This window comes from Toxorhynchites rutilus, chromosome 1 (assembly GCF_029784135.1).
Source record: "Toxorhynchites rutilus septentrionalis strain SRP chromosome 1, ASM2978413v1, whole genome shotgun sequence".
In the NCBI taxonomy this organism is placed as follows: domain Eukaryota; kingdom Metazoa; phylum Arthropoda; class Insecta; order Diptera; family Culicidae; genus Toxorhynchites; species Toxorhynchites rutilus.
This window is the reverse complement of record NC_073744.1, coordinates 192,464,638-192,478,765: the sequence shown is the minus strand read 5'-3', so window position 1 is coordinate 192,478,765 and position 14,128 is coordinate 192,464,638. Positions and strand designations below refer to the sequence as shown.

The 14,128-nt window shown below is 42.3% G+C and overlaps 1 protein-coding gene across 3 annotated transcripts in view; it reads left to right on the top strand.

Annotated features, from left to right (window-relative positions):
- LOC129762698 (uncharacterized) overlaps window positions 1–14,128 on the top strand; it is a 363,476-nt gene that overhangs the window by 251,023 nt on the left and 98,325 nt on the right. For all 3 annotated transcript variants that reach the window (XM_055761201.1, XM_055761200.1, XM_055761199.1), the window contains one exon: window positions 5,138–5,380. In XM_055761201.1, coding sequence (XP_055617176.1) covers window positions 5,138–5,380 — 243 coding nt within the window. The remainder of the gene's footprint in view (window positions 1–5,137; window positions 5,381–14,128) is intronic.

Sequence of the window (14,128 nt, the reverse complement as noted above, 5' to 3'; positions counted from 1 at the left end):
CTCAGCTATCTTTGGATGTGCGACGGTCAGCTTCTTGTGCCAAAAGTTCTGGACACCATCGGGGCCCGGTGCTGCCCAGTTCCTCAGGTACCGCGAGGCTTCGCGGACATCGTTCTCTCCGACGATGATAGCTGGCATCTCTCCAATTTCACCACAACTCTCCTCCTCCCGTCTTAACCACATTTGCCCGTCGCGATGTTCTACTGGGGTCTCCCAAATACCAGCCCAGAAGTTCGTCACATCGCTAATATCTGGCAAACCTTCGCGGTAGTCGGGCTTCTCGTCGCTAATGTGGTCGTAGAACGCTTTCTCGTTATCTCTGAACATCCGATTTTGTTCCTGGCGCTTTGCAGAGTCAGAGTAACGTTTCAGCCGTTTTTGTAAGGACGCTCAATTGCTGTACCAGTGTGTCGAGTTTTTCCGTCAGCTGGTGAGCTCCCAGCTGGCGAAGTTCAGTAGGCCGCACGATCACAGCAACTTGGCGACATAATTTCGCCGATCTGCTGCCTCTTTTGTACGCCATCAGTCTTCCAATTGCGGCGCGCTTGTTTAGGATCCGTTGCTCCAATCTCCTTCGCCATGGAGGCTCACGCCTTTCACGGAGATGTTGGAGCAGTCCGCCTCTTGGCCTAATACGGTATCCTAAACTTTTGGCGGTCGCCACAGCAGCACAGTAAACTTCCAGTTGCAGCTCCTCCATGTTCTCAGCATCAACCAAGTGCAGCGGAAGAACGTGCTCGTTCATGAGCTTTACTGCACTTGTCAGCCTGCGGGAATGCTGCAACTTCGGGATCCTGGGGCGCGACAATGGGTCCGTGTCGCGGAACTGTGAGATCGCCTCGTCGTAGTGGAAGACCAGATCGCGTAGTAGTTGTTGATCTGGCTGTGGGTCTTCCGGCTCAGGGGGTTGTTGTACTGTGGCCTCCACTGGTGCTGATTCGCGTGCCCCACTCGCGAATGAATTGCTCAGCCGTACTGAACTTCGTCTCGACACATCGCTTGCTCTGCTTGTTCTGGAGCTTAGTTCTCTCTGCACCTGCTGCTTGATCTCGTCGACTTGCGTTTGGGAGAGCATATTGTTGCGTACAATCGCTCTACGCCTCGCGTTCATCGCGTTTTGGTCAAGCCTCCCGACGAACTCTGGATACGCTTCCTCGAACATTGCGAGTATTCGAGGGCGACCGCTCATGTCCGTCTCCAAAGCAGTGCAGATGTAATAGGCGCGGATCACGAATTCGTTCATTTCGTGTGTCCACATGATCCGTCGCCTAGTAGTACCCACAAGTGTGGACGACTGTCGTCTGACAGTCGCAACACGCCTCGTAGGCGCAGCGTTTCGTTGGTGATGTCGATGGCTGCTGTTTCCGTGTGGCGGTAGCTCTTCGGGTTGAACCCGGCTGGTGGCCCGCTCTTGCACATCGCCCTCCAGCCGCTGGCCGCTCGCTCTTACGCCCGTTCCAGGACCAGCTCCAGTTCGGGGACCCTCCTCGGGCGATCGCATTCTGAGTATTCTTCGTGATCGTAGCTCCATTTTATTGGGTGTATCTCCTTTGCCCGGGAGACAGCGGGTTGGCAAGGCCTCCATGACCCGGGAGGCCTTCCCCGGGAGAGATATAGCGCTCTGACTCGCTCGCACCCCCTCACTTAGCCACTTTCGACACCCGTTCTCGGAGCCAAGACCAGGTGTGTGTTTCCAGTTCACGCCCGATCTAAAAATGTCGTCATATGATCTTCGTGGAGGCGTGAGATAGGAACATTTGAGACCAACAGGTAGGCTCCTACCCTAGTGTTGATCCCCATTTGAGAACCTTATTTTTTTTTTTTGGCAGACTTATCTCACTTCTTAACTAGGCGAACCTAGCCAGAATTTTCACCTGCCCCCGGGCTTCTGAATGCCAAAGGGGGACTAGGCTCTGCGGAATGCACGTATCTGCATGCTCGTGCTGTTTTAGTCCTGACCGAGGAATTGTCGGACAATCGCGCAGGTGCTAAGGATGACCGACTTTTGGATGCCGGCCAATTCCTTCTCGATGTTCAACACCTTTAGCGCTTCCAGAAGTGTCTTCGGGATAATTCCAGTTCCAGAGAGAACGACTGGAACAATTCTTGGGACCTCCCTTAGCCCCCACAGTTCCTTGAGCTCCACGGCCAATGGTCGGTACTTGCAGATTTTGCGACCGTGGGTCTCCTCCAGATTCTGGTTCAGTGGAATAGCGACATCGATGATGGTGACTTTGCGGTCGCTCTTGTCGTAAACCATTATATCTGGCCGGTTGTGGTGGATCGAGAGGTCGGTCAGAACAGTGCGATCCCAGTACAGCTTGAAACGGTCATTTTCCAGGACAGGTGCAGGCAGGTACCGGTAGTTTGGTACGTTGTCTTCCAGTAGAACACATTGGAGCGCCAGTTGTCGATGAACAATACGGGCCACGTTGTTGTGGCGCTCGGTGTAGGCTGCGTTGGCCAAAACGGGACAGCCTCCCATAATGTGCTCTATGTTTTCACCTGGTTGATGGCACATCCGGCAAATGTCATCAACGTCTTGATGCCAGACGTACCGCCTGCAGTTTCTCGTCGGCATTATCCTGTCCTGGATGGCTATCATGTCGGCTTCTACTACTGAAGAGAGTTCACCACGCGTTAGCCACAGATTAGATGCGGCCTTGTCGACGTGTGGCCGGTCCAGTTGATGGGGGTGGGCACCATGCACTGCCTTCTGCTTCCAAGCTGCAATCTTCTCCTCCACTGTCTGCAGATTGCAGTTGAGTAGGTACTCCGCTTGCGCCAAGTGCAGAGCGCTGTATCCTCTGTCGGCGGCGCAGACAGCCCGGTATAGCGCATTTTGGTTGGCGCGTTCTGCGAAGTACTCGCGCAGTTGTCGTACCTGGGCAACACACAGTGCAGAAATGTCGACGATTCCAAGTCCCCCTTCTTTGCGTGGTAGTGAAACTCTCTCCAGTGCCGATTGAGGATGGTGCATTCCGGCCTCTTTGAATGCTTTCCTCATCCTCCTCTCAAGGTCCTCTAGGTTAGTTTTGCTCCATTTGACTACACCAAAACTGAAGGTCAGCAGGGGAACCGCGAATGTGTTGATCGCGCGTACCTTGTTCCCCGCGTTGAGGAAAGTCCTCAGGACACAGTTCACTCGACTCAAGAACTTGTCTCGCAGCTCCGTCTTGATGTCGGAGTGGCGAATCCCGGTGAGCTGTCGGAATCCAAGATATTTATAGGATTCGCCACGAACCATGTCTCTTATAAACTCGCCGTCATAGACCTCGTAGCCTCCGGATTCGGTAAGTTGTCCTTTCATTTTATTTTTTTTTATTTTATTTTATGATATCTTTTTTTTCTGATATATTATTTTACCATTTGTTAAATTTTGGATTCTTAGTTTTTGAATTTAAGGTTTTTTGATTTTCAGTTTGGATTCGTTTTTCCAATTTTTTCTATTTTAATTTTTTTTATTTCAAGTTTTCAAGGTTCAAGGTTTTTGAATTTAGGGTTTTTTGATTTTCAGTTTGGATTCGATTTTCCATTTTTTTTTTTATTTTAATTTTTTTTTATTTCTAGTATTGTTTTTTTTATGCATTCTCCAATTCTTTGATACATTTTAATTCCGGGTTTTTCACCATTTGTAAAATTTTGGGTTTTTTGGTTTCATTTAAATTTTTTTTTTTACAATTCGGATTCGATTTTTTAGTTTTTTAATTGCAAAATTTTTTGATTTAAAATTTTTGGAGTTTCATATATTTTTCATTATTGATTTTTTCATGCATTCTCCGATTCTTTGATATTTTTAATGCTGTTTTTTGCGTTTTAGATTTAATTTTTCTTTTAACGTATTTGTTTTTTGTCGAAATTTTAAATTTCTTCATTTCTACATTCAATTTGCTTTAAATTCTTAAACTTTTGGTTTTTTCGAATTTATTTTTCTGCGTTTTTTTTTATTTATCGATTCGATTATTTTTTATTTTATGATTGTTTTGTATTTTTGATTCTCTATTTTACAATTTGTATATTTTTAGTTAGTCAAATTTCCGATTTAGTGGTATTTTTAATTTGAAAAATATTTCATCATTAGAATATAATTTAATTTTTATTGCTGTTTTTCGTGAATCAAAAATCTAAAAATCATAAACCAAAAAATTAAAACATCGAATAATAAAAAAATCAAATAATTGTAAAATCGAATAAAATTTAAACTCAAACGTTATAAAAATCGGAACATTTAAAAATCAAAAAACCGAAACCAGAAAAATTGTAAAATCGAAAAATAGTAGAAATAAAAAAATGAAAACATTTAATTAAAATTTGGAAAAATAAGAACTCTGAAAATAAAAAAAAAAGTATTTCGCTTTCGTTTTCTTCTGTAGTTCGGTATTCGGTTATTCAATGTTTTGTGTTTTAGGTGATGAGTTGGGCATTGTCATTGATTTTGAAGAAAATGTGAAAACGAAACGAAACGTGGAGAACACAAGCAATAGAAAAAAGATTCGCCAGTTTGGTACATCATTCGAAAGGTTTTCTTGTGTCCCGAATGTCGGGTTAAACATAGAATTTAACTCCAGTCTTGAATCAGTTCCAGCTGTGAATCGAAAACCAAACGATAAAATAGATCTCTCGTCCATTGCGGACGTTTGCTGGGTGCAACTCGATTGGCATTAACATCGTTAAACGCCCGGGTGCACTTTCCAGCTATCACCACATTCTTCCCTTCCCACAGGACGATATCAATGCTACCCGGGTTTGGTGCTAAAGATGCACTAAACGGCACACAATGTCTCACTCTATGATTCAATTTAATACTACTGTCAGGATGATCGTTTTAAAACGCTGTCAGTTTCCATTGCATTTTCGATTTCATTCAACACAATAAAATCATTGTCGCAAAGCTTGCTCCGAGCTTCCGTTTCGCACTGATATGAGTCCCATTCCGAGCGATTATGCAGCATCATCCCCAATGCTGAAGTTGGGAGAGAACAATAAATCATAAGTAAATTTGATTATTTATTTCCCGACCAATTAAATCATCCCGTTTTTGTGTGTCTTCTCTTCTCGTTTAATGCAATTTTCCCTCGCTGCATCATAATCACGTCACGTCACGTCTCGGATTACGGAACATGGCCAACGGCAACAGATGTGGATCTACTCGCTCGGTGTAACGTTGCAGAAAACGATTTCCTCATTTTCGGTCAACTATCAACGCTTCGGAGGCACAAAACAGCAGCAGGATGATCCCAGCGGTGGACAAAGTGACGACGGTGGTGGCGGCGGCGGAGGCGGCGTTGGCGGAGATGGTCTCACTGCACTGGACCATGTGATACTGGCCATGTGCGAGGCAAATCTGTACAAACGGGCCAGCCTCATGTTTCTGCTTGACGTAAGTATGACCAGTTTTGGTGTTGATTTTTTTCTTTTCATTCGTTCCTTGCGGTCGACGCTGTCGAAAATCAAGATAGCAGCCGCTCCATAATTACCCACCCTCAACCCAGTCCGCAAATTGTGCCGTCGGAAAACCGTTTAAGCTACTTTCGAATTCCACTCTGAAAGGATCGTTTCCTTTGGTTACCCTTTCAGCAGCAGGAGAAAGGGCAAATCCCTGTTTCATAAATTGAATAATATTTCGTTACACGTAATCCTGCTTCCGAAAACCGGATGGATCTTGAGGGAGGGATGCTGGCCACGGAGAGAAGGAAAATTCCAAGCGAAAAAAGATTCCATACCAAATATAAAAATGGCTAGAGTCTCGTGCCACACATTCGTCATTCGAAAGTGCATGTGCATTGCACTTCTGTGGCTTCGAAGCGGAAGCAACAAACCGTGAAAATGCTGGCTGAACGAGATTGTGGGTGTTCAAATAGAGTCGAGTCGTGGGACATCTGTTTCATTCCATCCGCTGGCTTTTTTTTTATTCTCTCTCTGGTGTGTTGTTGTTTTATAGGATAGGATTTCATGCAATGGGTGATGATTATCTGCGATTATTACGCGGATAAAAGAAGGGTTCGTTTTTTGCCCCAATTTTATTACGTTCATCAACAGACCGGAACAAGGGTGCCTCGATGACACATCACAATAAACATGTAATTACATGTTATGCTATGTTCCACTAGAAACTGTATTTTTTTTTGAATTAGCCTAAATGTTCCAGAACTGAATATACAGCCATTCCATGTGAAACCGATATAGTGGTTCTCAGATTTCCTTGAAAAGTGGTAGTTTTGTTCCTTTTCGCAAAATATTAGACCCGCATTTTTTTATTTTTTCATTGGGGTACTCATTTCCATTTTAAAGTGATCCGAAAAATCAATTTTTTACACCACTGAACCACTGAACCGATTTAGATGATCGACATATCCAATTGAAGCCAATTAGCTAGCCTTTTATTGAAAAATATTGAACTTGCAAAAGAAATGGATTATTATTGAAATGGATATTATTGATTGTAGTCGTTTTTAACAGTTTTCATGGGTTTGGAATAGAGAGCACTATATTTCCTTATATTTTTTCTTAAAAGCTGAGGATTTTTTACGTAACATATCTCGATATCATGATATTCCAAAGTAACTACAAAAATTCATAAATTTATAATTTTGATTTGTGTTTTTGTAATTATTGATTGAGTTAGTTTTTCATATTTTTCTCGGTTCAAGGTAGAGAGCGCTCAATTTTTTAATATTTTTCCTGGAAAGCTGGTATTTTTTGCACGATATACCCGAAAATTAGAGAGGTGCTATTTTTCGTATTTGAGTTATTATTTTGCAAATTTAACATGTTTTAAGTCTTCGTTCAAATACAGTAAGGAGTTCGGCTCCTTTAAACTTATGTAACTGAGCCTGTAAAAATAAGCGATTTAAAAAAAAAAATGTCTTCGTTAAATATTCCTATGTAACTAAACTAGAATTATGCGACTAGAATCCAATCATTCCGTCATATTTTGTCATATTTTCGCATAAAAGGTTAGTTCATTGGCTTGAATTTAATATATCGATCATTCAGTTCAGTAGTTCAAATGTTTTGAATTTTTGCGAAAAGTCATTTTTGGATAAAAGGAGAAAAACGATTTTCCGAACCATCGGTTAACTTTGAAAAATTCTATCTCAAAAACGAAAAAAAATAGCATCTCTGATATCGAGATATGTTATGTGAAAAATCCAAGCTTTCAAGAAAAAAATAAAAAAATATAGCGCCCTCTCGTCCGAAGCCTTGATAAAAATAAAAAACAACAATACAATCAATAATTCAATAATTACAAAAATAAAATCCATTTTCTTTGCAAGTTCATCAAATCCGAAAATGCCAAAAAAATCAAAGAAAAATATAACAACATGTATAAAAGAACATTAAAAAATCGGAATTCAGAATATACAGAAAACATCAAACGAACTCAGAAAAGTTTAGATAAATTCAGAGAAAATGAGAAAAATTTAGGAAATATTTTAAAAAGCTCAGACGGATTTAAAAAAATAATAATAAAAAAACGGAAAAAAAATCAGAAGAATTCAGAAGAAAAAGGAAAAAAACTAAAACATTCAGAAGAAATACAGGAAAATTTATATGAAAAATAAGAACAAAAAACTCAAATTCAAAGAGAATAAAAAAAAATCCGAAGACAATATAACAAGATCAAGAAACACAAAAAATGAAATTCAAAAAACATGGAACGAACGCAAAAAAAGTTTTGATAAATTCAGAAAAAAAATCAGATAAATTCAGAAAAAAAACAGAACAATTAACACGTTGAGCTCCGTTTTTTTTTTTTTTTTTTGCTGCGCTTTCCCTAGGGACCAACGCGAGGCTCAACGTGTTAAAGATAAATTAGAAATGACAGAAAAAATAGAAAAAGATACAGAAAAGTTTAAAAAATCCGAACAGTTCAGTTAAAATTTATAAAAGAGCAGAAAAAATAAAACTAAATCAGAGTAATTCAGAAAAACAAAAAAATTTAGAAAAATTCAGGATAAAAAAAATGTAAATACAATAAATATTAAACATTTACAGGGTAACTTCGATATAACGTACATGTCACTTTCAAAATTGTACGTTGTATCGAATTGTACGTTATATCGAAGCAGCATAAGGATCTCACAAACGTAGCCTATAATACATTATTGCGTTGCTGTTCTAGTTAAGTTAATGAATAAATTCAATTAGAAGACGAAGCCAGTCTTTCTCATGATGTTTCCCTTCGTACTGTTGATTAAAGCTAGATTCATTTCGAATCCGGATTCACAAAAATAGCTGTATTTAGGGATTGATTAATGGTACAAAACATGTTTTAGCATCACAATACAGATAATTCATTGTTCTTTCAGAATAAAAAATTCAAAAAACTTTGGAAATTTGTACGTTATATCGAGGTGGCGACATAACGAGGGTACGTTATATCGAAGTTTCCCTGTATAATATTAAAAAAAAATTTTAGTGAAAAATTTCAGAAAAATATATAAAAATACAGAAACTCTCAGAAAAAAACAGAAAATAGAATAAACCAGAAAAAATTCAGAAAAATAAAAAAAATAAAAAGCCTTATATATTCAGGAGAAATCAGAAAATTCTAAACACATCGGAAATTGAATCAAAATAAAACATAAAAATTTAATCAAAATCTAATAAAAATTCAAAATTCAGAATTTAAAAAAAAATCTGATAATTTAAAAGTTTTAAAAATTTAGAAAATCCGTTGAAGTCGTAAAAAAAACAAGAAAAAGTATCGCCAAAATATGATCAAAAATCAGAAAACTCTAGAACAAAAAAAAACAGCAAAATTTGATTTTTTTGGAAACCTTCAGAAAATTTCAGGAAAAATCGAGAAAATTGAAAAAATACAAGAAAAAAAATAAATCGAAAATTTTCAAAAATGCAAAAAAAAAGATAAAGAAAAATAAAACAAAACATAGAAATAGAAACAAATAGGTTCTCAAATGGGGATCAACACTAGGGTAGGAGCCTACCTGTTGGTCTCAAATGTTCCTATCTCACGCCTCCACGAAGATCATATGACGACATTTTTAGATCGGGCGTGAACTGGAAACACACACCTGGTCTTGGCTCCGAGAACGGGTGTCGAAAGTGGCTAAGTGAGGGGGTGCGAGCGAGTCAGAGCGCTATATCTCTCCCGGGGAAGGCCTCCCGGGTCATGGAGGCCTTGCCAACCCGCTGTCTCCCGGGCAAAGGAGATACACCCAGACAATGGAGCTAAGGTCAAGACGAATACTACGAATGCGATCACCCGAGGAGGGTCCCCGAACTGGAGCTGGTCCTGGAACGGGCGTAAGAGCGAGCGGCCAGCGGCTGGAGGGCGATGTGCAAGAGCGGGCCACCAGCCGGGTTCAACCCGAAGAGCTACCGCCACACGGAAACAGCAGCCATCGACATCACCAACGAAACGCTGCGCCTACGAGGCGTGTTGCGACTGTCAGATGACAGTCGTCCACACTTGTGGGTACTACTAGGCGACGGATCATGTGGACACACGAAATGAACGAATTCGTGATCCGCGCCTATTACATCTGCACTGCTTTGGAGACGGACATGAGCGGTCGCCCTCGAATACTCGCATTGTTCGAGGAAGCGTATCCAGAGTTCGTCGGGAGGCTTGACCAAAACGCGATGAACGCGAGGCGTAGAGCGATTGTACGCAACAATATGCTCTCCCAAACGCAAGTCGACGAGATCAAGCAGCAGGTGCAGAGAGAACTAAGCTCCAGAACAAGCAGAGCAAGCGATGTGTCGAGACGAAGTTCAGTACGGCTGAGCAATTCATTCGCGAGTGGGGCACGCGAATCAGCACCAGTGGAGGCCACAGTACAACAACCCCGTGAGCCGGAAGACCCACAACAACTACTACGCGATCTGGTCTTCCACTACGACGAGGCGATCTCACAGTTCCGCGACACAGACCCATTGTCGCGCCCCAGGATCCCGAAGTTACAGCATTCCCGTAGGCTGACAAGTGCAGTAAAGCTCATGAACGAGCACGTTCTTCCGCTGCACTTGGTTGATGCTGAGAACATGGAGGAGCTGCAACTGAAAGTTTACTGTGCTGCTGTGGCGACCGCCAAAAGTTTAGGATACCGTATTAGGCCAAGAGGCCGTGAAAGGCGTGAGCCTCCATGGCGAAGGAGATTGGAGCAACGGATCCTAAACAAGCGCGCCGCAATTGGAAGACTGATGGCGTACAAAAGAGGCAGCAGATCGGCGAAATTATGTCGCCAAGTTGCAGTGATCGTGCGGCCTACTGAACTTCGCCAGCTGGGAGCTCACCAGCTGACGGAAAAACTCGACACACTGGTACAGCAATTGAGCGTCCTTACAAAACGGCTGAAACGTTACTCTGACTCTGCAAAGCGCCAGGAACAAAATCGGATGTTCAGAGATAACGAGAAAGCGTTCTACGACCACATTAGCGACGAGAAGCCCGACTACCGCGAAGGTTTGCCAGATATTAGCGATGTGACGAACTTCTGGGCTGGTATTTGGGAGACCCCAGTAGAACATCGCGACGGGCAAATGTGGTTAAGACGGGAGGAGGAGAGTTGTGGTGAAATTGGAGAGATGCCAGCTATCATCGTCGGAGAGAACGATGTCCGCGAAGCCTCGCGGTACCTAAGGAACTGGGCAGCACCGGGCCCCGATGGTGTCCAGAACTTTTGGCACAAGAAGCTGACCGTCGCACATCCAAAGATAGCTGAGTGCTTCAACAAGGTGCTACGTGACCCACACAACCTCCCTGAATTCGCCACCCGTGGCGTCACATTCCTCCTCCCGAAAGACAGCAACACATTGAACCCATCAAAGTACAGACCGATAACGTGCCTATCGAGTCTGTACAAAATACTGAGCAGCATAATTACCGCCAAAGTTTCTGCTCACTGCGAACAGCATCACATCATCGCAGAAGAGCAGAAAGGATTTAGGAAAAATACGCATGGCTGCAAAGGCCAGGCCATCATCGACGCAGCCATAGTCGGCCAGGCGGTATATAACCAGCGGAACCTAAGTATGGCCTACATCGATTACAGGAAGGCTTATGACTCCATACCTCACTCGTTTCTCGTCTGGGTATTGGAGCTCTACAAAATTGATCCCGTCGTCGTTAGGTTCCTGCAGCATGCGATGAGGCAGTGGAGTACGTCTCTGCACCTCAGTGATGGGGAAAATGTGTTGCAGTCTAGAACGCTGCAGATAAAGAGGGGGATATTCCAAGGCGACTCTTTCAGCCCGCTTTGGTTTTGTCTGGCACTGAACCCCCTCAGTAGGACGCTCAATAGAAACGGTCATGGCTATAAAATAAGGTATGGCGACGGCGCCCACGAAGAAGTGACCCATACCTTTTACATGGACGATCTCAAGGTCTACGCTGATTCACGTCAGCGTCTAGGTGTAGCTATCCGGGTTGTCGAAGACATAAGCAGGGACATCTGCATGGAGTTCGGCCTCGACAAGTGCCGCTGTGTCCATCTGCTGAAAGGGCAGCTTACCGAATCCGGAGGTTACGAGGTCTATGACGGCGAGTTCATAAGAGACATGGTTCGTGGCGAATCCTATAAATATCTTGGATTCCGACAGCTCACCGGGATTCGCCACTCCGACATCAAGACGGAGCTGCGAGACAAGTTCTTGAGTCGAGTGAACTGTGTCCTGAGGACTTTCCTCAACGCGGGGAACAAGGTACGCGCGATCAACACATTCGCGGTTCCCCTGCTGACCTTCAGTTTTGGTGTAGTCAATTGGAGCAAAACTGACCTAGAGGACCTTGAGAGGAGGATGAGGAAAGCATTCAAAGAGGCCGGAATGCACCATCCTCAATCGGCACTGGAGAGAGTTTCACTGCCACGCAAAGAAGGGGGACTTGGAATAGTCGACATATCTGCACTGTGTGTTGCCCAGGTACGACAACTGCGCGAGTACTTCGCAGAACGCGCCAACCAAAACGCGCTATACCGGGCTGTCTGCGCCGCCGACAGAGGATACAGCGCTCTGCACTTGGCGCAAGCGGAGTACCAACTCAACTGCAATCTGCAGACAGTGGAGGAGAAGATTGTAGCTTGGAAGCAGAAGGCAGTACATGGTGCCCACCCCCATCAACTGGACCGGCCACACGTCGACAAGGCCGCATCTAATCTGCTAACGCGTGGTGAACTCTCTTCAGTAGTAGAAGCCGACATGATAGCCATCCAGGACAGGATAATGCCGACGAGAAACTGCAGGCGGTACGTCTGGCATCAAGACGTTGATGACATTTGCCGGATGTGCCATCAACCAGGTGAAAACATAGAGCACATTATGGGAGGCTGTCCCGTTTTGGCCAACGCAGCCTACACCGTGCGCCACAACAACGTGGCCCGTATTGTTCATCGACAACTGGCGCTCCAATGTGCTCTGCTGGAAGACAACGTACCAACCTACCTGCCTGCACCTGACCTGGAAAATGACCGTTTCAAGCTGTACTGGGATCGCACTGTTCTGACCGACCTCTCGATCCACCACAACCGCCCAGATATAATGGTTTACGACAAGAGCGACCGCAAAGTCACCATCATCGATGTCGCTATTCCACTGAACCAGAATCTGGAGGAGACCCACGGTCGCAAAATCTGCAAGTACCGACCATTGGCCGTGGAGCTCAAGGAACTGTGGGGGCTAAGGGAGGTCCCAAGAATTGTTCCAGTCGTTCTCTCTGGAACTGGAATTGTCCCGAAGACACTTCTGAAAGCGCTAAAGGTGTTGAATATGGAGAAGGAATTGGCCGGCATCCAAAAGTCGGTCATCCTTAGCACCTGCGCGATTGTCCGACAATTTCTCGGCCAGGACTGAAACAGCACGAGCATGCAGATACGTGCATTCCGCAGAGCCTAGTCCCCCTTTGGCATTCAGAAGCCCGGGGGCAGGTGAAAATTCTGGCTAGGTTCACCTAGTTAAGAAGTGAGATAAGTCTGCCAAAAAAAAGAAACATATAAAATATAAATTCAGAAAAAATCGAAAAATTTCAAGAAAAAATGGAAAATACAGAAAAAATAGAAAAAAAAATACAGAAAAGTTTCAAAAATCAGAAAAGTTCAGACAAATTCATAAAAGATCAGAAATGATTTTTTTTTTCAAAAATTCATAACTTTTGAACCACTGAACCTATTAAGATGATCGACATATCATTTTCATAACTATTGATTGTAGTCGTTTTTTATAGTTTTCATGGCTTTGGAATAGAAAGCGCTATATTTTCTTATATTTTTTCTTGAAAGCTGAGGATTTTTTACATAACATATCTCGATATCAGAGATGATAAATTTTTCGTTTTTGTGATATGATTTTTCAAAGTTTAATTCAGAAAAAACAGAACAATTAACACCTTGAGCTACGAATTTTTTTTTGCTGCGCTTTTCCTAGGGACCGAAACGAGGCTCAACGTGTTGAAGAAAAATTTAAAATGACAGAAAAAATAGAAAATGTTACAGAAAAGTTTAAAAAATCCGAACAGTTCAGTCAAATTTATCAAAGATCAGAAAAAATAATAAAACCGGGCTGTCTAATAAAATAATAAAAAATAAACTAAATTAGAGAAATTCAGAAAAACGGAAAATTTTGGAAAAATTCAGGATAAAAAAAAATAAAATCCAAGGAATGTAAAACATTTACAGGGTAACTTCGATATAACGTACATTTCACTTTCAAAATAGTACGTTGTATCGAAGCAGAATAGAGATCTCACAAACGTAGCCTATAATACATTATTGCGTTGCTGTTTTAGTAAAGTTAATGAATAAATTCAATTAGAAGACGAAGCCAGTCTTTCTCATGGTGTTCGTTTAGAATCCGGAATCACAAAAACAGCTGTATTTCGGGATTGATTAATGGTACAAAACATGTTTTAGCATCACAATACAGATAATACATTGTTCTTTCAGAATAAAAAAATTCAAAAAATTCTTCGTTCACACTTTGGAAATGTGTGCGTTATATCGAGGGTACGATATATCGAAGTTTCCCTGTATAATATTAAAAAAAATGCTAAAGGAAAGTTTCAGAAAAATATATAAAATACAGAAACTCTCATAAGAAAAATAGAAAAATAAAGAAAAAACCAGAAAAAAACAGAAAAAGGAAAAAAAAAGCCTTAGATATTCAGGAA